The 25,295-nt window shown below is 39.8% G+C and overlaps 1 protein-coding gene across 16 annotated transcripts in view; it reads left to right on the plus strand.

Moving 5' to 3' along the window:
• Window positions 1-25,295, plus strand: part of mef2cb (myocyte enhancer factor 2cb) — a 297,090-nt gene that overhangs the window by 94,749 nt on the left and 177,046 nt on the right. For 13 of the 16 annotated variants that reach the window (XM_073066923.1, XM_073066857.1, XM_073066897.1 and 10 more), the window contains one exon: window positions 14,841-15,027. In XM_073066923.1, coding sequence (XP_072923024.1) covers window positions 14,974-15,027 — 54 coding nt within the window. In that variant the 5' untranslated portion in view covers window positions 14,841-14,973. The remainder of the gene's footprint in view (window positions 1-14,840; window positions 15,028-25,295) is intronic. The other 3 variants (XM_073066821.1, XM_073066849.1, XM_073066830.1) reach the window with 1 other exon arrangement.

The raw sequence follows: 25,295 nt of genomic DNA on the forward strand, positions 1-25,295 counted from the left end.
TGAGTGACAGTTAGAATGTTAGAAACCGAAAGCCCCCCCACTCCCCCTCCCACACACATGCAGCAGCAAAGCAATGACTCTCCCCACCCCCACCCACTTCTGCCAAAAATCGTCAGCACCCTTCACCCACTAAGCAAGCAACAGCAAAGCCCCCAAGGAAGATCATGATCTGCAGTACAACGAAAACTAATCATTCTCCCTGACAATTCAGCATCCCACAGGCTCTCTCTCTCCAAGATAAAAGGAAAAAGAGGTGTCCCTTTTCACAGCGAGAGGGGAGAGATAACTAAACAACTCACTGTTTTATGGTGTCGTGCCGCTTTTTTTTCTTGGATGTTCCGCCCAGGGAATCAACAACAATCTCTCACCCACCAATGAAAGAGAGAGAGAGAGGGACAGAGAGTGAGCACAATACGCTGAGTACACAGCCTCCAAAAGCTGGTCCGATGTTCCGTATTGTCCCGCAATGCTCTAGTTAGTGGTACCGGCTTAGAATCAGCCTGTCCACAGGGCCGCGGAACATCAGAACCCTGAAGGCACGCTCGTCTTCTAGGTCGGGTCCTTGGGATATTGAAAAGTGCCGGCTGTGAGCCCCTCGGAGCGGGTCCCATCACCGCAAAGAACCAAAGTCTGAGAGTAACTCCAGGTCAGAGTTTTCAACAGAACTCCACCTGTTCAATGGCAGCCGTGTCACCGTATGACAAATTTCAGAGTAACAAACCCAATATTAAATAGAACTTTACAGTATAGATTATGTGTCAGGTTTTTTTCTTTATGGAACACACACAAATTGCTGGAGGAACTCAGCAGGTCAGGCAGGATCTATGGAGAGGAATAAACAGTCGAAGTTTTGGACCGGCCAAGACACTTCATCAGGACTGGAAAGGAAAGCAGCAGAAGCCAGAATAAGAAGGTGGGAGGGGAAGTACCAGCAGGTGAGGGGGAAGATAGGTGGGTAGGTGAGTGGGGATGAAGTGAGAAGCTCATGGTTGAAGATTCAGTGAGCAACTTTATGCTTTGTGAAGCAATGCCCATCAACATTCATTTGAATCTGGTAGATATTTTATGTATTTGTAAATTTACCCTTGTGGTTTTACAGTCATTCCAAGTTATCAAGGTGTGCTACACACAAAGTATTATTTTTAACCATTGACAATTATCCTTATTTTTATTGAATACACAGTCATGGTTATTCTAAAATATTTGAGAAACTGCAGGAAATTTTGTATAAGCAAGCTTAAAGGGGTATCTGGCAATGCTCAATAATTGTGATATGAGATATTATATTTCTTCATCTTCTGTGACACATACTAAAGCATGCCTCTGAAAACAGCCTTGTTTTTACTAAGTTTTGGCCTGTATTGCGATTATATTCAAAAAATCTCTTGCAGTTATGCAAGATACTCCTGTGAATCTGAGTTAGTGGGTGACATTTGCGGAACAAGATTCTGTTTCCATAGCACATGTTTCTTTGGGTGCTACTGCTGTCTTGTTGATTCCAAAATGGCATGTGAATTGCATACATACATTTGTGGTGCAAACCGTGCCATATGCACACAGGATAGGCAGACCAAGATATCAGTCAACAAACACTGTTAAGTTCGGAGCTGAGCACTGTGTCCTCTGAGTCTTACAATTAAACACAAAAGAGTATAAGATGTAGAAGCAGATCTAGGCAATTTGGCCCATCGACTCTGCTCTGTCATTCAATCTTAGCTGATTCATTATCCTTCTCAACCTTATTCTCATGCCTTCTCCCTATAACCGTTTACTAATCAAGTGCCTATCAACTTCTGCTTTAAATATACCCAATGACTAGGTCTCCACAGCCATCTGTGGCAATGACTTCCACAGATTCACTATCTTCTAGCTAAAGAAATTCCTTTTCATCTCTGTTCCAAAGGCTTTTTCCATTCATTGTCAAATGTCTATAATGATAATTATAATGATGTTTCACACTTTTAAAAAATTAATAAAGGCTGAAGTATAAAGAGAGTATTAAGTCTAGCAGCAGATGATTTTGGCCTGACCTCAGTGGTTTTGCAGATATTAGTTGTTCCCAGATGTGCTTGAATTAGTCGATATTTCCTTTATAATGTAGCATGGAATGAATGGAAGTCATGTGCTTGAAAAGGAAAAAGGGAAGAAATGCATTTCATCTGGCCTTATCTACATGAGCCACGATAGCGGCTATACTTCATTAGGAGTTTGAGGAGGATTGATATGTCTGCAAAGGCGCACGCAAATTTCTGCATACGTGCCGTGCAGAGCATTCTAACTGGCTACATCACTGTCTGGTATGGGAGGCCACTACACAGGACCAAAACAAGCTGCAGAAAGTTGTAAACACAGCAAGCTCCATCGTGGGCACTAGCCTCCCCAGCATCCAGGACATTTTCAAGGTTTAACATTTTAAAAAGGCAGCATCATCATCATCAAGGACCCCAATCACTTAGGACATGCCCTCTTTTCATTGCTACCATCAAGGAGGACATACAGGAGCCTAAAGATACACACTTAGCATTTCAGGAATAACATCTTCTCTACCATCAGATGAATGGACATTGAACCCATGAACACTACCTCACCACTTTTTTTCTCTTTTTATGTTACTTATTTAATTTAACTTTCTGTATGTGTGTGTGTGTGTGTATGTATGTATGTGTGTACACACACACACACACACACACACACTCACACACACACACACACACACCACCCCCCCCCACTGTGTTATTTAGTTCTTATTATTATGTATTACAATGTACTGCTGCCACATAACAACAAATTTCATGACATATGCCAGTGATATTAAACTTGATGCTAATTCTGGGGATAATCGGGAAACAACGATCCAGTTGCAACTCCATAAGGAACACCTTTCTGAAATCTGCTACTTGCTGCTGCTGTAGCTACAGCCTCAGATTTTGAGGATCTCATTGCTAGTGGATGCCAAAATGGCTTTGATCTTTTACTCTTCCTCAAGGCTGCAGTATACGGTACTGTAGGTGGTACAGTTGCCTAGCAGTAGGCACAAAGCTTATCAGCGCTAATGAGGGGGGTTCATTTCCTACCACTGTCTGTATATTTTCCCCATTATCATTATCTTTGGTTCCCCCCCCCCCCCCACATTTAAAAGATATACGGATCAGGGTTAGTGAGTTGTGAGCATGGAATGTTGGAAGCCTGGTAATGCTTGCGGGCTGCCCCCAGCACAGCCTTGGACTGTGTGGTGATTGATGCCAACGATGCAATTCACTGTATGCTTTAATGTTATCTTCTACGTATGACAAATAAAGCTAATTTTCTACCTGCAATTGTTTACAATACCTCTGTTTGTCACCCACTGTTCCGTAAAGGCTTGATGCTGTCTCCTCAAAAATCCCTGACAGCATTTACGTGCATCATTATGGCATAGGAGACCATTTCCTCAGTGAGTTCATGCTGACTCCTTGTTGACCAGTCTAGTCTGTGACATTCCCAAGGCCTGTCCGTGTAACCCTGCAAAGATATTTATCTCAAGTTTCCATCTAATTTTTCTTTAGAGATCACCTTCAAAGGCAGTGAATTCCAGTTTGCTCACTGTACAAAACAAATCCTCTCTTTATTTTTTACTCCAAAGTTTAAATATTTGCCCCTTGTCCTAGTGTGTCAGTTGTCCTTTGGCATAATCTTAACTCCTCCATCAAATCTGTCTGAAAAACTCTGTTTCCCTGAGATCAGTCTCAGATTCTACAAAGATTTAGCTGAAAATCCCTAATCTGAAAAAACATTCGAGTACTTCTTCATTGCTCCTCTCAGTTTTCCTAAGATGTAATGATCAGAACTGTATTGAAGATATGATTGAACTGCGGCTTTATATAGGGTCAATACCGGCTTCACTGAACCTCTGTTAAAGCTCAGGATTCCATATATGGTTAATTGGAACACATCGGGACCAGTACATTTTGGACCAATTAATCAGTTGCCCAAATTAGCTGAAGTTTCTTGGAAATAGTTAAAAACATATAAAGAAGAAAAACTACCAAATTATGTATTGAAATGAAATTCAATTAGAAAATTGTTAATACTACTACTACAGTACTATAAAATTATGTATTAGTTCCAATAAGAAATTGATGGAGAAATTCATTAGGTATATGCTGCTGAGTTCTTTTGATTGAATATAAATAAACAAAGTCAGTGCTGGTGCAGATAATAGATTGTCTACATACAATGCTTTTGATAATTGCATCCTCCAAATCTTCATTTTCATTGTAACGTTCAAGATAATTGTCGATAACTTTCAAATTCTTCATAGTTCCTAGCTTGTTGAAATAGTGAAATTGTTTCATTTTCACTCCCGGCCATTTCTGGCATCTCCAAGAAATGTTTGAAATCGCAGTGAGCAAAACAGTTCTGAATTGTCTTAGAGCAAATCTCTCACCAACTATCGGTGACGAAAATCGCTGCTTGTTGAACACAACCACATGCAACTGACATTATTTAAACACAAACAAGAGAAAATCTGCAGATGCTGTAAGTCCGCGCAACACACACAAAATGCTGGAGGAACTCAGCAGGCCAGGCAGTGTCTATGGAAAAGAGTACAGTCGACGATTTGGGCCAAAACCCTTTGGCCCGAAACATAAACTGTACTCTTCCATAGATGCTGCCTGGCCTGCTGAGTTCCTCCAGCACTTTGCATGTGACACTATTTAATAACTGTTCACTCTAAGCACAGTTTAGTGTTCAATGGCCATGCAAGTACACACAACTGATGCTAGTTAGAAACTGTTCAGCAACAGTCTTCAGTCCCAATTAAGCAGCATAATGTCCTAAATAAACAAAGGAAAGCTGGGCTATTTTCTCAGTTAGTTTTTGTTGTTTAAGAGTTGTGCCAAATAAGCAACTGCCCTGATTAACTGATCCCCCAATTAACCGGAATCCACTGTAATTTGCTAACTATTCTCTTGAAGGGCTGGAGCCTTTAGAGGACAATGACTGCGTTGAGTCAATTGTGCTATTCCCTATTCCTTGTGCCAAAGTGCACTATCTTCCATCACTGTCTAGTGAATTCTATTAGCTAGGTTTCTGTCTGTTCTGCCTTTCTATCCATGTCCTTTACAAACAATATGCATCAACATCACAGTCTGTTGTATCTCTCAGGACGTCATTGGCAAATTTTGAAATTTTTGTCTGTATTCAAGATAAAAGCTTATTTATTATGTGTATATTGAAACATATGGTGAAATGCATTGTTGCATTAACAGCCAACAAAACCTAAGGATCCAAAGGAGAAGATTGATCATCAATCTGCTAAGAAATTGGAAGATTGCTCCAAATTTGTAAAGTGTGGAGAAACAGCTATTGTTCACACAACTAAACCCATATGTGTCGAGAGCTTTTCTGAATATCCACCTCTTGATTGCTTTGCTGCCCATGATATGAGACAGGCTGTTGGTATGATAAAGTCAGTTACTAAGAAAGAAATTTCTACAAAAACCACCTAGACCACCAGTAAAGTATTAAACAAGAAGTGAATATCACCACTGGCCACCAAGATTGAGCAAACACTGAGACTTACACCAAAATATTTTGGGACCAACATAGCATGCCCACTCTGCTCAGCAGAAACATAGCATGTCCACATTGCTTGGCAGATCCAGCATCCAAATAGTGTATATTTATAAATTCACTCTCCACTCCACGTTGACAAATACAGTCCTGTGCAAAAGTATTAGTCACATATATATATATAGTTAGGGTGCCTAAGAATTCTGCACAGTACTCTATTTGTCAATGTGGAGTGGAGAACGAGCTTGTAAATCTGGCAGAAGCAAAGGATGATGGGAATGACAAGGGTGGAGCACTATGGGAGGGGTGTGGGACAGGAGGCAGAGAAGGAGTACCAGGGGTGGGGGGTGGTGGTGTGGGTGAAGACACACCCAGCCCTGAGACACCAGGCAAGTTCATTTGATTACAAACAATTGGTTTATTGATCATTACAGTATGTCTCTTTGGTGTGCCCTCCCTTCCCCCTTTCCCAACCATGATTCCCTTCTCCCTGTTCCCTTCTCACTCTCAGTCCACAATAGAGACCCATATCAGAATCATGTTTATCATCATTCACATATGTCATGATTTTTTTTTGCAGCAGCAGTGTAGTGCAATACATAAAATGACTACAGTGCTGTGTAAAAGTCCTAGGCTCCCTGGCTATACTCGTACATGTGCCTAAGACTTTTGCTCAGTACTGTATGCCCAGAATGCTCGGCAGATCCAATATCTAAATAGTGTATATTTATACATATACATCAAAATTTGTCCTAGCAGCAATCTTTGGGAATCTGTACTGTTTACTTTCTTCTAGTCTATGATCAACCACTTCTACAGCTCATTGTTTTTGGATTTTCTATCCAAGCTTCACTTGGCCTCAATTTCTCGAATAACCATTTTTCATTCTTTTTGTGAAATTCTTAAAATCAAAGTGGTCAAACTATATTGAATAAAAAGAAGTAATTTAGTTCAAATCAAATGCAATCTACTTTGAACAGATCTCCTTAATTCAGATTGTTTGAAGTTTCTGTTACTTTATTTTCTCTGCTCTCACTCCTTCCTGCTCAGCAGAAGCAGGTGGAATATGCATGTGGTTTCACGATGAGTACAGACTTCCCCATGCTGAAGCACATCACGAATGACATGCACATTGCTTTGCAGGTGCAGAGTGCCCAGACCTTTTGCTTGATTATCACTGACATACGTTGCAAAAAAATTGTTGTTTTTGTGATTGCATTGTACTGCTGCTGCAAAACAGCAAATTTCATGCCATATGTCAGTGATGATAAATCTGATTTAGATCCTAGTGATTTCACTACTCTTCCCACCCCTCCAGTGTCACTCAGGTGGTGGGCAACTCTTGGGAGAGATTCTTGTTGGCTAGTGCAAGGTTTCCTTTTAGAGTCAGATACAGCAGAGAAATGGGTCCTTTGGCTCACCAAATCTGCTCTAATGATCAGCCATCCTTTTACACCAGCGGTTCCCAACCTGGGGTCCACGAACCCCTCAGTTAATGGTCAGGGTCTGTGGCATAGAAAAGTTTTGGGAACCCTTCTTTTACACTAATGCTACATAATTGCTCTACAACGGGTTGTCAAAACTGCCCAGCACATTGATGGCATCAGCCTAACCAGCATCAAGCAGATATATACAGAAAGGTGCTGGAGGATAAACAGTAATATGATGAAGGATCCCACCTACCTTGCTCATAGACTGCTTGTCCCACTCCCATTAGGGAGGAGTCTATGTAGCATCCACACCAGGACCACCAGACTCAAAAACAGTTACTTTTGCCAAGCAATATGGCTGATCAACACATCCAACCACTAACCCTACCAATACTTTATTATTTCCTGTCAGTCACCTTATGTACAGACACTCCTGTGCCTAGAGTCAATTTATGGGCAAATAATTAATCTACGTCTATAAGCTATCTTACGTAGTTTATATTTACTGTGTTTTTTATTATCCTGTTCCCTATCATATTGTGTTTTTTTTGGGCTGCATCGGATCCACTGTAACAATTAATTTGTTCTCCATTCCGCTTACGTACTGGAAATAGCATTAAACAGTCTGAATCTTCAATATGGAATTGCACTTTTTAAGTCTCTCAACATTCTCATCAACTTCCCACGGGTCCTATCATTCCCCTGTGCATCAGGAGTGATTTATAATATTAACCCATCAGGTGGCCCTTCTGTGGAGTGGGAGAGAAAAGCCACACAGCCACAGAGTGTGCAGTCTCCAGACGGACAGCAGCTGAGCTTGAGTTTGAACTTGGTCGTAGGCACTGCAACGCTGTAGCGCCGTGCTATCATCTCTCTGTGGCAGAACTACAAGGGTTTGGGATGATTTATTGTGTGGATAGCCAGAGGCTTTTTCCCAGGGCCGATATGGCTAACACGAGTTTTAAGGTGCTTGGAAGTAGGTACAGGGAGGATGTTAGAGGCAGGTTTTTCACACCGAGAGTGGTGGATGCGTGGAATGCACTGCCAGTGACGGTGCTGGAGGTGGAAACAATAGGGTCTTTAATACTCTTAGAAGGGTACATGGATGTTAGAGAAATAGAGGTCTATGCAGTAGGGTAATTCTAGGCAGTTTCTAGAGTAGCTTACATGGTCGGCACAACATTGTTGGCCAAAGGGCCTGTAATGTGCTGTAGATTTCTATGTTCTATGATTGGCGTATAGGCAGAAGCAAATCTACTGGCATAGTGGTGAAGTTGGAAGTGTAAATGCCTTTAGAACCGGAATCAGGTTTATTATCACTGACATATGTTGTGAATTTGCTTTCAATGTGAGAAAGTACATCAGTTTTTAACTCCGTGAAGCCTTTGCCTCAGGCAGGCACCTCTGGAATCAACATTTCAACAGTGTTACCAACTGCTATAATGGCAGCAGCTTGAGTTGGCATGACAACGAACTAAGTTTGAATAAGGGCAACCAGATTTTGTAAGTCGGTTCTTTTGCTTTGTACTGCAACACACACTCCAGATGTTTCTGTCTAATTTGCTTAGTGTTCTCAGTACAAGTTTTCACTAAGTCAGGAAAGCGAGATGTACGTTCTTGAACAAATCCTGTAAGGGGTGAAAAATTACTGAGGTCAAGTGGAAGATTAGTCATACTTTTGTTCCAGCTCCTGAATCAGCAGGGATAACTTCACTCACCTCAGTTCTGAAATGATTCCACAATTTATGGACTCACTTTCAACAACTTGCGTTCTCAGAATTATCTATCTATGTATCCATCCATCCATTTTTTCATCTGTCTGTCCAGTCAGCCTGCCAGCAACAGGCTTTTGCAGTCCTTTGAATCACGCCACCCAGCAACCCACCAGTTTAACCCTCGCCTAATCACTGGCCAGTTAACAATGACCAATTAATCTGCTAACTGGTACATCTTTGGACTTTGGGAGGAAACGGGAACGCTCGGAGAAAACCAATGTGCACACAGGAAAGGATGTGCAAACTTGCTTACAGAGGATGATGGAAGTGAACTTCCAACTCTGACACCCCAAGTTGTAATAGCATGGCACTAACTGCTACACCACCATGGTGCCGTATCTTATAGGTAGATGGACTATCAATCTATCCATCCATCCATCTTTCACACAGTTTGTCTTCTTTTGCACATTGGTTGTTTGTCAGTCTCTGAGTAAAATTTTTAACTAGGCAGCAATTATGGAGAGGAGATAATAGTCAACATTTCAGGCTGATACCAATGTTTGCAGCTGTGTATGTGTGATTCAGTATTATGTTAATCAGAAATATTATTTTAATATTGGACAGAAGGTGCTGTCTCGTGTAAGTGATCAAATGATTGGCTTTTTTTATTCCATTGTTGTCTTATTAAATTTAAATTGTAATGAGGGAAAAGGGAAATAGTGGAACAGGATTTATTGGGATATTATTCCATTGCTAATCTTGGCATTAGAAAGTAGTTGGTTTTGTTTTTGCTCTGTGTGTGATTCGTAGCGTTAATCATTTACTGTCCATGTGGATGATCAGAAGGCAGGTTGGAGCAGTGTATTCAAACAGAATCAGACAGTTTGTGCAATGAGAAGGAAGTGGAGAGTTTTGGTTCCCATTTTGCACTTCTGGAACAGTTTAAGGAAGGAAGCACCTTTACACCTTTTATTGTTAGTGGTTTCTGACATCATATCCTTCCTCGACCACTTTCTGCGCACTTCCTGCTGTTCTGACAGCCCTTTGCAATGCTATGGGGTTGAGAGAGATGGAGAGAGTGGGTGAGGGGTTCAGTTTGTGAGCAAAGAAAAACCCGCACCAGCTGTCCGTAGGACCTTCTTCCTAACTCTCGCAGGCACATCTTTCTCCGGTATCTGACAAATCAGACAACAATATTAAACCCATGCAAACTAAGTTCCTGCTTTAACTGCTCTACCAAATTTTACTTCCATACTTTTAGAAGTTAAACTGAGTCTCTGCTGAGAGTGTTTTTATAATCACAGAAAGTTAACTGCTTTTTCTCCAGTGAAAAAATAGCTGTAAAGGTAAAATAAAATTCTAAAAATTTCCAAAATGTTACACTTCTGCTTGTTTATGCATCCACTTAACATAAATATATAATGGCATAAAGGTAAAGCAAAATATATAAGGATAGGGTAAATGCAAGCAGGCTTTTTCCACGGAGATTGGGTGGGTCTGCAACCAGAGGTAATGGGTTAAGGGTGAAAGGTGAAAAATTTAAGGGGAGTATGTGGGGATACTTTTCACTCAGGGTTGTGAGAATGGGGAATGAGCTGCCAGCGTAAGTGGTGCATATGAGCTTGATTTCAATGTTTTAGATAGGTACATGAATAGTGGGGGTATGGAGGATGATGGTCCTGTTGCAGGTCGACAGGAGACGGCAGTTTAAATGGTTCTGGTGTGGACTAGATGGGCTGAAGTGCCTGTTTCTGTGCTGTACTTCTATGAATAAATGTGGTCTTGCTCAGTGTAGAAACCTTGCTTGATTTATATACTGTAATGTTAAAGGAAGTTGGATATGTAAATAATTCACAAGTCACTTGGGTCAATGGCTCCTTGAACTCTGGTCAGGGATTCAATACTTTGATTCTGGTGACATCTTTTTTTTGTCTATGATCAGTCCTTGCACTTCTCCTTTCTGATACAGAGAGTGCACTGTGCCATGTCACTGGCTTAAGTAGGAGCTCCCATCAGGTCAATACCGTGACTCACTTTGCTTCAAGACGTACACAAGATCAGGAATTTGATGTTTGATTACTTACCATCCTAAAATATGCTACTCCACAAATAAGAACTTTTCTGGCTGGTAGTTATTTCAAAGTTTAAATTTAAAGTAAATTATATTATCAAAGTATATAAATGTCACCATATACAACCCTGAGATTCATTTGAAGTACAGTAATGGAATAAATTATTTAAACTCTAAATGTGGCATTGCTGACTCGGTGTTATAGAGCTTGCAACCTTGCCTCATCCATACTTTTGTCTTAATAGAGCACACTTGAGGTATGACTAAATAATATTGACTGTTTATGTGCAATGATTGTTTCATAGTCCTAAGATACTATTGAATGTGTCCTGTCAATGCCATCTGTTGGCTGCTGCTGAAGTTTCAATGCAGAATTGTTACAAAAAGGAACATTTTCATAGCATTTGATTTCTGACCATAGAGTAGTAATTGACAAGCACCTTTTACCTGTGTTTATTGTATCTGTTAGTTCAGTGATGAGAAGCTGTCTTGAAGTCACAGTGATATGTATTATCTCAGTGAAAAGGTTCAAAGTAAATTTATTATCAAAGTACAGGACTGTGCAAAAGTCTAATGCACACATATCTAGCTAAGGTGCCAAAGAATTTTGCACAGAATTGTATGTGTCAATGTGGAGTGGAGAGTGAGTTTGTAAATCTGGCAGGAACAAAGGATGTTGGGGATGACAAAGGTGGAGCACCGTGGGAAGGGTGTGGGACAGGTGGCAGAGATGGATTGTCGGGGCAGGCTGGTGGCGCGGGTGTAGATAAACCCAGCCCTGAGACACCAGGCAAGTTCTTTTTATTACAAACGATTGATCTATTGATTATTACAGATTGTTTCTCATGCCTCTCCCTTCCCCTTTTCCCAACCGTGACTCTCCTCTCCCTGCCCCCTTCCCACACTCAGTCCACAATAGAGACCCAAATAAGAATCAGATCTATCATCACTCATCTATCAGAATTTTTTTTGCGGCAGCATTACAGTGCAATAAATTATGATGGTGCACCCGAACTATGTATATGTGTGCTTCAGACTTTTGCACAGTAGTGTGTGTACAATATGACTCACTGCAACTCATGTTATTTACTGTTATTCTTTGGATTGTTTTTCTATTTACAGTTTGTCTTTTGCACATTGGTTTTCAGTTTTTGTGTATAGTTTTTCATTGATTCTATTGCACTTGTTTATTCTACTGTGTATGCCTGCAAGAAAAAAATCTCAGGGTATATGGTGACATACATACTTTGATAATAAATTTACTTTGAACTTTGATACTAAGAGAATCCTTTTCTTGCAGAATCTCCAAAACCTTCAGAATCACTTCTCTCACTTCTTAACTCTGCAGAATAAACACTTTTGCCACTACTTGGTTTTACTCTTAGTCTGGGAGAGTGAATAATGTTTCATTTTTGTTTTAACTCTGTTAAGTATATCCTAATTCAAATCTTCCCAATGCTGCATCTTTGTTTTCAACAAAGACGTATGTAATTGTAGCATGCTTCATTTCTTCCAATCCCCTGGCATCAAAGAGTTATATGTGTACCAGTTACCACTCACACAAAATGGCAGAGGAAGTCCGCAGGTCCCAGGCACAATCTATTGACGGGAATAAACAGTCAATTTTTCGGGCCGAGACCCTTCATCAGGACTGGAAAGGATGGGAGAAGAGCCAAAATTTTCTGCATTTTCTGCTTATATTGCAGTGTTAACTGGGCGTTTATTGCAAGACTCCGAAGGAATACAAGCCAAATTCATTCAGAAAACTGAAGCTTAGATGACATCATTGGAATGTGCAACCTTAGTAATGTGTCCAATGACCAAAGTCTGGCAGTGTCAAGAAGTTTGTCTCACTGAACCCATTTCTGTTAAAAAATACATTTTGGGTTTCTTGGCTATTTTTTTCAGTCGTATTTCTTGGTACTCATAAATTCTTTCTTCATTATTAATGAGGGAATATGATATGAGGTCCACAAAGTAAAATCAGGCTACCAATATTCTATCTATGGACAAAAGTATAGCATGCTATAGAGCAGTATATTCAGTTCCCTATTCTATTTGTGATGTTCATATTTTAACCTCAATCTCAATGGATCTCAAATTCCATTGGGTGCAATAATAGCAAATATTAACATAAGAGATGCTACAGATGCTGGAAATCCAAAGTAACACACACAGAATGCTAGAGGAACTCAGCAAGTCAGGCAGCATCTATGGAAATGAATAAAGTGTGAACATTTCAGTCTGAGAACCTTCATCAGCACAGGAAAGGATGGGGTTAGATGCCAGGATAAGAAGATGTGCCAGGATCATATCTGTCCATGTTCTTGAATACTTATTCCATTATAATTTGCGAGGTCACTGAGAGGATATCTAATGAATAGGGGGCATGAAGGATCAATCATTAATAAGACTTTGCTGAGATATACTGTGGAGAGCAGTCTAACAGTTTGCATCACCGTCTGGCATGGAGGGGCCTCTGCACACGATCAGAAAAAGCTGCAGAAAGTTGTGAGCTGAGCCGCTCCATCATGGTCACTAACCTCACCACCACTGAGGAGATCTTCAGAGGCTGATGCCTCAAAAAGGTGGCGTCCAGCATAAAGAAACCCTATCAGCCAGTACATGCCTTCTTCTCAGTGCTACCATCAACAAGAAGGTACAGGAGACTGAAGACACACTCTGACCATTATAGTGCATGGTTATAAATTTGCTTCTTTAAAACAAGACAGCTATATGTGGTACCAGTCCTGGTGAAGGGTCTCAGCCCGAAATATTAACTGTTATTCCTTTCCATAGATGATCCCTAACCTGCTGAGTTCCTCCAGCATTTTGTGCGTGTTGCTCTGGATTTCCAGCGTCTGTAGAATCTCTTGTATTTGTCATGTGTAGCTGGACAAATAGGGTCAGGGGAGCGTCCACCATCACCTACTGTGGGAATTGCAAGGCATCTGACTGCAAGTCCCTACAAAGGATTGTGAGGACGACGACTACTGAGAGGATCATTGGGTCTCTCTTCTACCCGTCCGAGATATTTACCTGGAGTGCTGTGAAAGCAAGGCCCTTAGTATTGTCAATGATCACTACCATCCATCCAGCAATCTTTTTAACCCCCCCCTATTATCAGGCAGGAGTATCATAACGTTAGGGCAAGGACTGTTAGGATGGGAAGAAGCCTGAACTCCTGGCCATCACCCAGGTCTCATCACACATCAAGCACCAGTAGAGTTATACTTTTTACTTTTTAACTTGTTTTGTAAATGTGCCTTGTTATTTGTTAATTTACTAGTAGTAATATAAATTTATGTGTTATCTGCGTGAGTTATATGGACTGTGTTGTGCACCTTGGTCCGGAGGAATGTTGTTTCCTTTGGTAGTATATGTGTGTACAACTGAATGACAATAAACTGGACTTGAACTTGAAGTTTATATGTTCTACCTCCCTAGATTGGGTTCCATAATGTTCCTTTTCACAGGATACTGCTAACTCTAGTAATAGCCTCCTGCTGCTGAACTTGTACTCATTTTCAATGTTTTTTGGGATGTTCTGTGCCTTTGGGTTAATGTAAAACCTATTGTCTTAGATTGTTTATGCAGATCAAAACTTTAAAGATTTTCATTACAGGTTAGCTTTATTTGTCACATAGAATCAAAATATTGAAACTTACAATGAACCACATTATTTGCGTCAATGATCAACACAGTCCAAGGATGTGCTGAGGTGCGGGGTGGGGGGGGGGTGGTGGGCGATGACAGAGTCACGCTGCTCCTAGCATCGACATAGTATGCGCACAATTTACTAACCTTAACCTGTAGATCTTTGGAATTTGGGAGGAAGCCAGAGTACCCAGAGGAAATCTAAGCAGGTCGTGGGGAGGAGAACAAGCAAACTACAACAGATTGGGCAACATCGTAGGCTAAGTAGACTGTCCAGTCAATACTATAGTATGATTCACAGTGCATTCCGTGATGGACCCCAAACCTCATTAATGCTGTCCCCAAGAAATGTCAGTGTTAAAAGTAAGTCTTCAAGTACCACAAATTAAATTTGTTTTTTCTTGCTATTAGCAGGGACTGATGCGAGAATCTGTGAACTGAATGAAGTGAAGAGTGTGAAGAAGGACTAGTATTGAGGAAACGGGAGAGAGTTGAAGTCAGAGGTACACGGTTTAAGGACGAGGAGAGAAGCAAGACATTAAGGATGGGGAGAAAAAAGATTCAGATTACACGGATCATGGATGAGCGAAACAGACAGGTGAGCACCATTTACAAACAGAGTTCCTTTCACAATGATTATTACTCTGGGTCTACTATGTTCCTATTCCATGGTGGAGAAAAACAAATTGTTAATTTTATGCAGAAAAATTATTAAGTTTTCATTTATAATTAACAATAATTAATGACTGATGCAAACAGCCTCTTAATTGTAATAATATGTTAATTGAAACTTAAAAATAAATTTATTTCCCAAGAGGATGTGACAGGAATGTGGCTCTGAAGCTGTTAACTTGAATCGTTGCTTTTGGAAAAGATGGGTTCTTCTCAGTTTATGAAATGCGTGTTCTATAATATACATCTTAGCTATTTTTTGTGTAGAAGCAGTGTATTTTAAAATCAGTTTCTGAGACAAAACACACCTCTTTAAAATAGAACAAAAAGTAGTGATGATTTATGCTGGGGATAAACAAGAAAGTTCTCTGAATAAAGTAAACTGTTTAATATTCAAGTGACCTTGCTTGTATTCCATTGAAAATGGTTAGATTAAATTAAAGTTACCATGCTGTAATTGCTATTTGGGTGTCACCATAGATCAGACAGGGAAGACAATCAAGCTGCTCTTGAAGCCCACTTTCACATTTTATACTCTTTTCTCCACTTAATCGTTGATTGGCTCAATCGCTTTGATACTGAAATATGGCCATGTGACCTATGAGCAGAATTAGACCATTAGGCCCATCTAGTCTATTCTGCCATTCCATCACGGCTGATTTGTTATCCCTCTCAACCCCATTCTCCTGCCTTCTCCCTGTAATCGAAATATATTTTAATATATATATAAACATGTATCAAGAAGATGCTTGTGTCTGTATGCCTCATAATTCTGCATTGAACTAAATCAATTATGCAGCAATTTAATTCTATGTGCTCAACGATGCACTCCATCGGATTAATAAAATAAAACTTTGTATTGGGATTGTATGGCTCTGTAGAAAAAATTATGTTTTATGAACCAACTGACCTAGGATTTATGATGGATACATTCAGTGTTTTTCCCTGAAGGCTGGTTATTGCTTGAAGCCAAGTCAGCAAGCAATAATGCTGCTATTATCCAACTATTTTTCCACTTTCTCCTAATACTTCAGAGTTGAAAACCAAAATTAGGTCTTTAATATTAGTTTATAAATCATTACTTCATTTCCAACCGACTGAATGTGCCAACTAGGAACTCAAATTTATTTTAAAAATATAGAATCATTACTTGGACAATTCCCTCACTCCCTGTTACAGTTATGTTCACTACATAACAGCTTAGAATCTTTGCATGAATATGGACAGTTAATTCAGTTATCAAATTCAGTTATAAAAATGAGTTTATAAAATATGTTTTTATCATCAACAAATTCTTTATGGGAAAGCGAAAATTGGGATTTTTTTTATTTTATCAGAAATCATGAAACATATTTGGAAGCTCTTAGCACTGTATTGATGTTGTTGCTGGATCTGTCTCTCATTTATATTATATTGAGATGATCCTTAACAGTTGGTTAAAATGCAGTTGCTCTAATTCAAACAATCTTTTCCTGAACAACTAATAAATTCATGAACCAGACTGATTCAGGGAATGGGCAGTGTAACCTGTATTTAAGTCCAATCCAATCTGTTGGGATGAAAGTCCTTTCTGTCTACCAGTTATAAGGATCATCTGTAAAATGAGTTTGTTTAAGCTTGGAACACTCTACTAAACCAGAATGAATATTTTCTTTTCTCTGTAATCTGTCCGTATGGTCTCATAGTCCATAACACAAAATTGTCCTTAATGTGATATTAATTGGCATTCTGTGTCAAGAAACCATATAAATAATTAATGCAGAAGTTCATCTTGCAGAAATATTCAGTCATTTTCTGAAAATGAGATGAAAGTATATTGTGTGGGTGCAGCAAGAAAGGTTTATGTAATATTATACTGTAACTTTCACATACATAGGTATAAATTTTTGATGTGGTTATTTCATCCATTTCCATTAAAGTCTTTTCATGTGCGTAGAGGGAAGTTCTTGAAATTGTGCAGTCATCTTAGAGATTACAGAAACAATTTAATCCAAGTTAAAGTGGAGGGGAAGGACACCTATTTATTTGTTAAGTTACTGCGCTGCTCCATATGTGGAATTTGTGTTGTGTTGGAACAGTAGGTGTAAGTATTTATATCACTGGTGGCTGGACCGTGTGGGTCTAAAGGAGATCCCAGAGCTACCTAGACATAGATACGGATTATATCTAGGTTTTTATCTTTTCTCTCTACAAGTGCTTCCTAATTACTGTCTCCAAGCTTGCAGCTTTAGTTCAAGTTTATTGTCAACTGACAGTAGATTATTGCAAAAAAAATGAAACAACGTTCCTCTGCACCATGGTGCATCCACACAACACATATCACACACAGCACATAGAGATGTACAAGATGATAAGAGGCAAAGATCGAGTGCATAGCCAGAGACTTTTTCCTGAGGAGAAAATAACTAATATGATTGTGCATAATTTCAAGATGATTGGAGGAATGTATGGGGGGAAGACAGAAGTAGGTATTTCATACGCCAAGTGGTGGGTGCATGGAGCACCCTGCCAGGGCTAGTGGAGGCAGATGTATTAAGGGCTTTTATGAAATTTTCAGACAGGCACATCGATGATATAACAATGGAGGGCTGTGTAGGAGGGAATGGTTAGATTGACCTTAGAGTAGATGAAAAGGTGGGCACGACATTGTGGGTCGAAGGGCATGTACTGTGCTGTATGTTTTCTATGTTCTATACTCTATCTTTTAATTGAAATCATTCACTTCTGTATAATTTTAATTTAATTAGTCTTGCCTCTTGCCATTGAAGAAAACATGATACTTTTTTCCCCTGAGCAGAACTTCATGGAGGCTAACAGTTTTATGCATTACTGGGTCATTGCGTGTAGTCAGATGTCCTTGCTTCTGAATGCAAAATTTTGTATGGATTCCTGTGGTTCAGGCGGATGTTACTTAAAAAAGAGCAGCAAGTTCTCATGGTATGCTGGACAAAATTCCTCTTAGTGAGTAACACCAACTAAAGAACTTCACTATCTGTGAAATATCGCTTTATGCAGATATCTTTATTCACATTTTGCCCATCAAAAGTAATTAATTTAATGTCCGAGGTTATGAAATACCCTAATGATGTAATAATGAGCTATTATTAATGTTTAGATTGAGAAAACATATTTTAGAAATAGACGTGGAGACACTGGGACAGAAATAGAATAGTTCTCACTCTATCTAAGAATAGTGGGGAAATTATGAGAAATCAGTGAGGTGGACATTCTAGTGGTTCCTAATGTTTTCCACTTCTGCTCTGCTGCTGGATGGTGATGTCAGCGAATGGTAGAACAGCTGATCTTTTGACAGCCGTATTTTGGGTTTTAAAATGAAGAAACAAGCAGATGCTAGCCCTGTACTTCTGCAGATCCTACCTCCAGTAAATGGAGGCCTTCAACCTGATGGCTTGAGCATTGACTTTTCTAGCTTCTGGTGTTTTGTCCTCCCCCCTCCCTTCCCTTCTCTCTTTTTCCATTCCTCATTCTGGTTCCCCTTTGAAACCTATCTCCTCATCTGCCTATCGCCTCTCTCTGGTTCCCCTCGTCCCCCCGTTTCTTTCATGGTTCACTATCGTCTCCTGTCAGATTCCTCCTTCTTTAGTCCTTTACCTTTTCCATAGATGCTGCCTGACATTATTCTCTGAAGCATTGGAGAATGAGGGGAGATTTGATAGAGATATCCAAAATTACAAGGCGTAGAGACAAGGTAAATGCAAGCAGGCCTTTGCCTCTGTGGTTCAGTGAGAGTAGAACTTGAGGTCATAGGTTAAGGGTGAAAGGTGAAATATTTAGGAGAAACATCTTCACTCAGAGGGTGGTGAGAGTGTGGAACAAGCTGCCAGTGGAAGTGGTGGATGTGGGTTTGATTTTAACACTTAGGGAAGTTTGGATAAATACATGGCTGGGAGGGGCATGGAGGACTATGGTCCAGATGCAGGGTGATGGAACTGGGCAGAATAACAGTTCAGTACATCTAGCTGGGTCGAAACTTATGACCTGATGAAGGGTCTTGGCCTGAAACGCTAACTGAACTCTTCTCCATAGTTGTTGCCTGGCCTGCTGAGTACCTCCAGCATTTTGTGTGTGTGTGTTACTGAATTGGATTACAGTTATCAACATTGAATATGGTGAAGAAAATCAGAAACAGGTTTATTTTCGTCTTCTTACGTGAGGAGAAATATGTTGTTTTGTGACAGCAGTACAGTGCAAAGACGTAAAATTACTATAAATTACAAAATAAATAGTGCAAAAAAAGAAATAATGATGTATTGTTTATGGGTTCAGGAAGATCACCTCATTATTCTGGGTAAATTAAGTAAATGGTTGGAAAATCTTAAAGCTATTTTATTGTGACTGATGGGTTAGTGTTAAAGTCCATTAGAAAAAGCCATAAGACCATAAGATGCACGAGCAGAAATAGGCCATTTGGCCCGTCGAGTCTGCTCCACCATTTCATCGTGGCTGATCAATTTTTCCTCTCAGCCCAACCTCTTGTCTTTTTGCTGTATCCCTTCATACCCTGACCAATCAAGAATTTATCAGCCTCTGCTTTAAATATACCCAATGACTGGGCCTCCACAGATTCACCACTATCCTGCTAAAGAAATACCTCCTCACCTCCATTATAAATGGACATTACTATATTCTGAGACTTGCTCCTCTGGTTTTAGACTCTCTACCATAGGAAACATCCTCTTCACAACTATCCTATTCAGGCCTTTTGCTATTTGATAGATTTCAATGAGGTCACCCCTTATTCTTCTGAATTTTAGTGAATACCAGGCCCAGAGCCACCAAACGCTCTTCATGGCATGCACACAAGTGTTTCACTTCCTTATTTATAAAAGAAAGGAACATTGGGCAAGGTTAAACTACCAGAACAATTTAAAATATAATTAAGTGAAAGAACCTGATGAGAAGAAAACATTTTTTTTTTGCTGAGCCTTGGAAAGCACATTTGAAATAAAATATTACATCCTCTGGTATGCAACTCCAAGAGGGAGTAACATATCCTTTAGAATTATTGCAGAACAACCTTTGAGGGTCATCTGATATAAACCGGATAAATGATGGCTCAAGGGTTCCTTTCACTAGCATTTATCCTGGGCTTCTGTCACAGCTTCTATTAGAATCCAAGGAGTTAAGTTTTTAAAAAGGTTTCAAGGATCAGTGTTATTTGCCATATGCAATTTGCTGTGGTGTGTTGCTCAACAGCATGCAAGAAAAAAACAACTACGTCCAGAATAAGGAATTGTATAAGAAATAAAATTAGAGGCTAAAGTACAGATGTGTGATAAAATTTGCATAAATACATAAATATCAGCATGTATTTACAATGTAAGCATCATTATAAAAAAGTGGTTTAAAGTGGTTGCAGTACAGTTCAGTTATGGCATAATAGATAGAAGGGGATGAGGGGTCTAGAAAGAATGGTTGATCAGATTAACAGCCTGGGGGAAGAAACTTTTCAGGTGTTGCAAAGCGTTCGTTTTAATAGCCCTATGGTGTTTTCCGGAAAGGAGTTTTTGGAAAAGGCAGTTTGCAGGGCGGAGAGTGTCCACAATGATTTTCCTGCCCATTTCTTTGTCCCGGAGACATATAAGTCCTGTGGTGACGGTAGACTGCAGCCAATGACACTTTCTGCTGTCCTGATAGTTCACTGTAGTTTTCAAATGTTGTGAGAGGGTACTGCAGCAAACCAGACAGTAATGTCTGTTGTGAGGATGTTCTCTATGATGGCAGTGTAAAATTACACAGTATGTTCTGGGGGAGATGGAATTTTACCAACTGCATTCCAGTGTGCAGGGTGGGTAATGTCACAATGATTTTTCCATCAAGAATCAAGAATAAGTGGTGCCCAAGCATTGATTGGTTTGTTAATGAATTCTTAGCAACATTGGGCAGGCAGACTGTGATACCTTATCATGCCAAGGAAACTTGTTAGCCCATCAAAAATAAATATCTTCATTGACCCTGAAAACACTGAAGATGGTCAAAGTCAAGTCTTTTGTCGATTGTGTAACTGCATGTACACATGAGGGCCATTATAGAAGCTCACACCAGCATCACAGGCACCTAGCATCTGATAAATAGTATTCAGAAGAAAGCATAAACTTGTATAAAAAAAAACACAGAATAAAAAGTTGAGACACAAGATTCTGCAGATGCTGGAAATCTTGAGCAACACAGACTGTGTTAGAGGAACTCAGCAGTGTCTACGGAGAGAAATGAAAGTGATTCATTTGTGTTGCTAAACAACATGGATCACTGTGGTAACTATAGGGTTGAGCTGGTGGTTCAAGAACAGAATGGCTGAAGGGGAGTGGCTGTTCTTGAACCTGGTTGTGTGGGACCTCAGGGTTTTGTGCCTCTGGCTCGATGGTAGCTGTGAGAAAATGAATGGCACGGATGTTATTACAGTCATGTTTGCAGCCCACACATATTCAGGGCCAAGTACTTCATAGTTCTCATTGTAACCATGAGATTACACCCTTGAAGTCACTTCTTTGGTATCTTATTATTTAAACTACACAATCTTTCAAGACTTTTTTTCGGTCAGGTTGTTGTGTTGCTTTCTCAATATGTACCAGTGCGGTTCATAAACTTAATGCTTAGAGTCACCAAGCAATGCATCATGGGTACAGGCCTGTTAGCTATCTTTGGTGCCCACTCAGCTAGTCTTAATTTCCTGAATTCGGCCTATATCTCTCTTAGGCTCACCCCTCCATGTTTCTATCTAAATGACTCTTAAATGATGCTTTTCTATCTGCTTCAAACACTTCCTCTGGCAGCTTGTTCCTGAAGTCCTTTATAAACCTTTGCCTTCACACACTAAATCTATGCCCCTGCATGTTTTGAATTCCTCTACCCTGGGGAAAGATTGCTACCATCCACCTTATCTCTGCCCCTCATTATAAAATCCTCTGTAAGGTCACCTGTCATTCTCTTACACTCTAAGGAATAAAGACCTAATCTGGCCAACCTGACTGTATAAATTATTTATTTATTTTTGTTTTATTTATTTAAAGCAGGAGTCTATGGATGGTAGGGGTCCATGGTATCAAAAAGGTTGAAAACCTCTGATTTAGAGACACATTACGGAGTAGGCCTTACTGGCCCTTTGAGCCACGCTGCCTAGCAACCCCACCGTTTAAGCCTAACCTAACCACAGGACAGTTTACAATGACCAATCAACCTACTAACTGAATTGGACTATGGAGGGCAAACTGGAGCACCTGGAGGAAACCCACACATTCCACAGGAAGTGCCCCGAGCTATAATAGTGTTGCGCTAACTGCTACACTATCGTTAGTGCCCTAGTGTTCTGCCAATGCTGAAGCTCAAAGTTCAACGTAAAGCTTTGCATTGCAAGATTCCAAGATTCCATCCCTTTCTACCACCATCCCACCATAACCCTGCAAATCTTTAAGCAGCATTGAATGATAATTGTAGGACTTCAGTTGGCAGTTTAGACTCATTAGTTATTGTTCATGATCCTGTTTTCATATTTTTAAAGAAACAAACCTTACCTCTTATAATTTTAAGAGACAGCATTTTTTCCTTCTAGCATCCTAAGAAAATTAAAATCTTGTTAAATGGCATTGTTATTTTTTAGCTTTGCAAATAAACTAACCATATTTTCTAGTATCTAATGCAGAACTATGCTCTTACAGAATTATTTCAAAGTTCAAATGGGATAAAATATTCTTTGCCACTTATCAGTACAAGCCTGTATATCATAAAGTCCTACTGCATCTTGTGACTCTGGATGTTCTCCTGATTGTATGGACGCTTACCAGTGGTATTCAAACTTAGAAATTTCACCCGAACCTGGAAAATTGCAAATATATTCTGATGTGCACAATATGTTCAGAGTAAATTTATTATCAAAGTACTATGTGCATAATATATTCAAAGTATGTACATGTCACCATATGCTATCCTGTGATTCACCTGTTTGCAGGTTTTCACAGTAGAACAAAGAAATGCAATAGAATCAATGAAAAACTGCACACAAGGACTGACAAACTGTACAAATACTAATAATAAATTAATTATTAGATAACTAGACATGTAAACAAATGTAGAAATAGGTAATACTGAAAACATGAGTTGTCGAGTCCTTGACAGTGAGTCTAGGTTGTGGAATCAGTTCAGCGTTGCGGTGAGTGAAATTATCCTCACTGGTTCCTGAGTCTGATAGTCGAAGGGTAAAGCTGTGCCTAAACCTGGTGGTGTTGGACCTAAGGCTTCTGTACCTCCTTCCTGATGGCAGTAGCGGGAAGAAAGAATATAGCATTTACACCAGGATTCCCAATTAGCTTGTAGTCATATAGTATTTAGTGATTCTGATATTAGAACATAGAACAGTACAGCACAGGAAGAGGCCCTCCGTCCCATAATGTTGTGCCAAAACAATTAAATTAGTAATTAAATGGCTAACAAAATTAATCTCATCTTCCTACACAATGTCCATATCCTTGTGCATTTCAGACTCCCACCACTCAAAGGTTCAAAGGTTCTTTTTATTGTCAAAGTACGTATGTACAATACAACTCTGATAATTGTCTTCTCCAGATTGCCATGAAATACAAAAAGTCCATGGAGGTTGTTGAAAGAAATGACATCAACCTCCACCCACCCCACCCCCCCACAGCGTGAAAAAGAAAAAGAAACAGAACTCATCAAGCCCCAAAATCTCTCAGCCCCTCCCCTGCAGAAGAAAAACAGTGACAATAGCATCAAATTCCTCTCTCCCCCCCCATAGAAAAAAGAGCATCAATAACAATCCCCCACCCCTTCACTTGCAGGAAATGAGACAATAACAACAAAAAACCTCAGCCATCCCCACAGGAAAAAACCCAGTGACAATTACAATACCCGACCCCCCCCCATACTCACAGAAAGGAAACAGCGACAATTACAATACCCGACACCCCCCCACTGGCAGAAAGAAAACAGCAACAATAACAACAAATCCCCAACCCCTCCCTCACAGAAAAAACAGCTACAATAACGATCTTTGACCCCCTCATTTGCAAAAAAAAACAGAGGTAATAACATCAACACCCCCAACTCCATCTCACATGCAAAAAATGACAGATCACTCACCTACCAATTGACCACAAGAAAGAAAATGCCAAAAAACTGAAAGAAACCAATACAAAATACAGTCCAATATTCTCATAACTTTCAGGATATTAAAAACATCTTTCTGCCTCTGTTGGGAGCCATAGCTAACCACATCCACATTCACCTCAATGCTTCAATCTTCCTCGTTGCTTTGAGATGGAGTTATTCGTGTCACCACAACCCGTCTGCGGTCCTTTCCACAAGTCACTTCGTGTTTTCAGTCCTTTCTGGGTCCCCGTCTCCAATCTCCAATCTCCACAAGGTAGCTCTCCGAAAAGAACAGAGCACTAGATCATTCGATCGAGTTCCAAACTGTACATTACAGCCTCCAACTGTTTCTGTAACACTAACAAAGCAAAAGGAACAAGCAGAAGGCGTAGAGAAAGTGAAATAATTTAAGAGATTGGCTATCTGGAAGATGTTGCCCAAGGTATCGTTGTTCACTGGCACCATCTTGACCACACTCTGTTTTAAAAAAAAATTACCCATGACATTTCCTCTCACCTCAAATGCAAGCCCTCTGGTATTAGACATATCAATCTTGAGAAAAATAAATTGTCTGTCTACTCTGTTTAGCCTCTTATAATGTTGTAATGCTTTGTGATCTCCCTTCAGTCTCCACCACTCCAGAGAAAACTCAAGCTTGTTCAATCTCTAGTTATAGCATGTGCCTTGTAATCAAGACATCATCTTGGTAAACCTCTTCTGCACCTTCTCCAAAGCCTCAACATTCTTCCTATAATGGGGTGACCAGAACTGTATATTATTGTTGTTAATTAAATTCATTGAGAAATATCAGCTTGCATTGGGAATAGGATTTCATTGGAATCAAATTGTTTTTTAGTAACTCAGCACAAAGAAAGATAGGTCAGGTTCATTGATGCAAATCATCTTAATCCCATGAAATTGGTGTAGGAATTCTTCAGGGACTGTGTACTCAGAATCTTCTGGCGCAAACATCTCCAACTGTTTCATCAATCATGTTCCTTTTGTAATGGGCTCAGGGTGGGAGTTCACGATATTCGTTTCGATTCCGAGCTCCCCAGATAATGAAGCATA

Source organism: Hemitrygon akajei, chromosome 2, assembly GCF_048418815.1.
Source record: "Hemitrygon akajei chromosome 2, sHemAka1.3, whole genome shotgun sequence".
Taxonomy (NCBI): Eukaryota; Metazoa; Chordata; class Chondrichthyes; order Myliobatiformes; family Dasyatidae; genus Hemitrygon; species Hemitrygon akajei.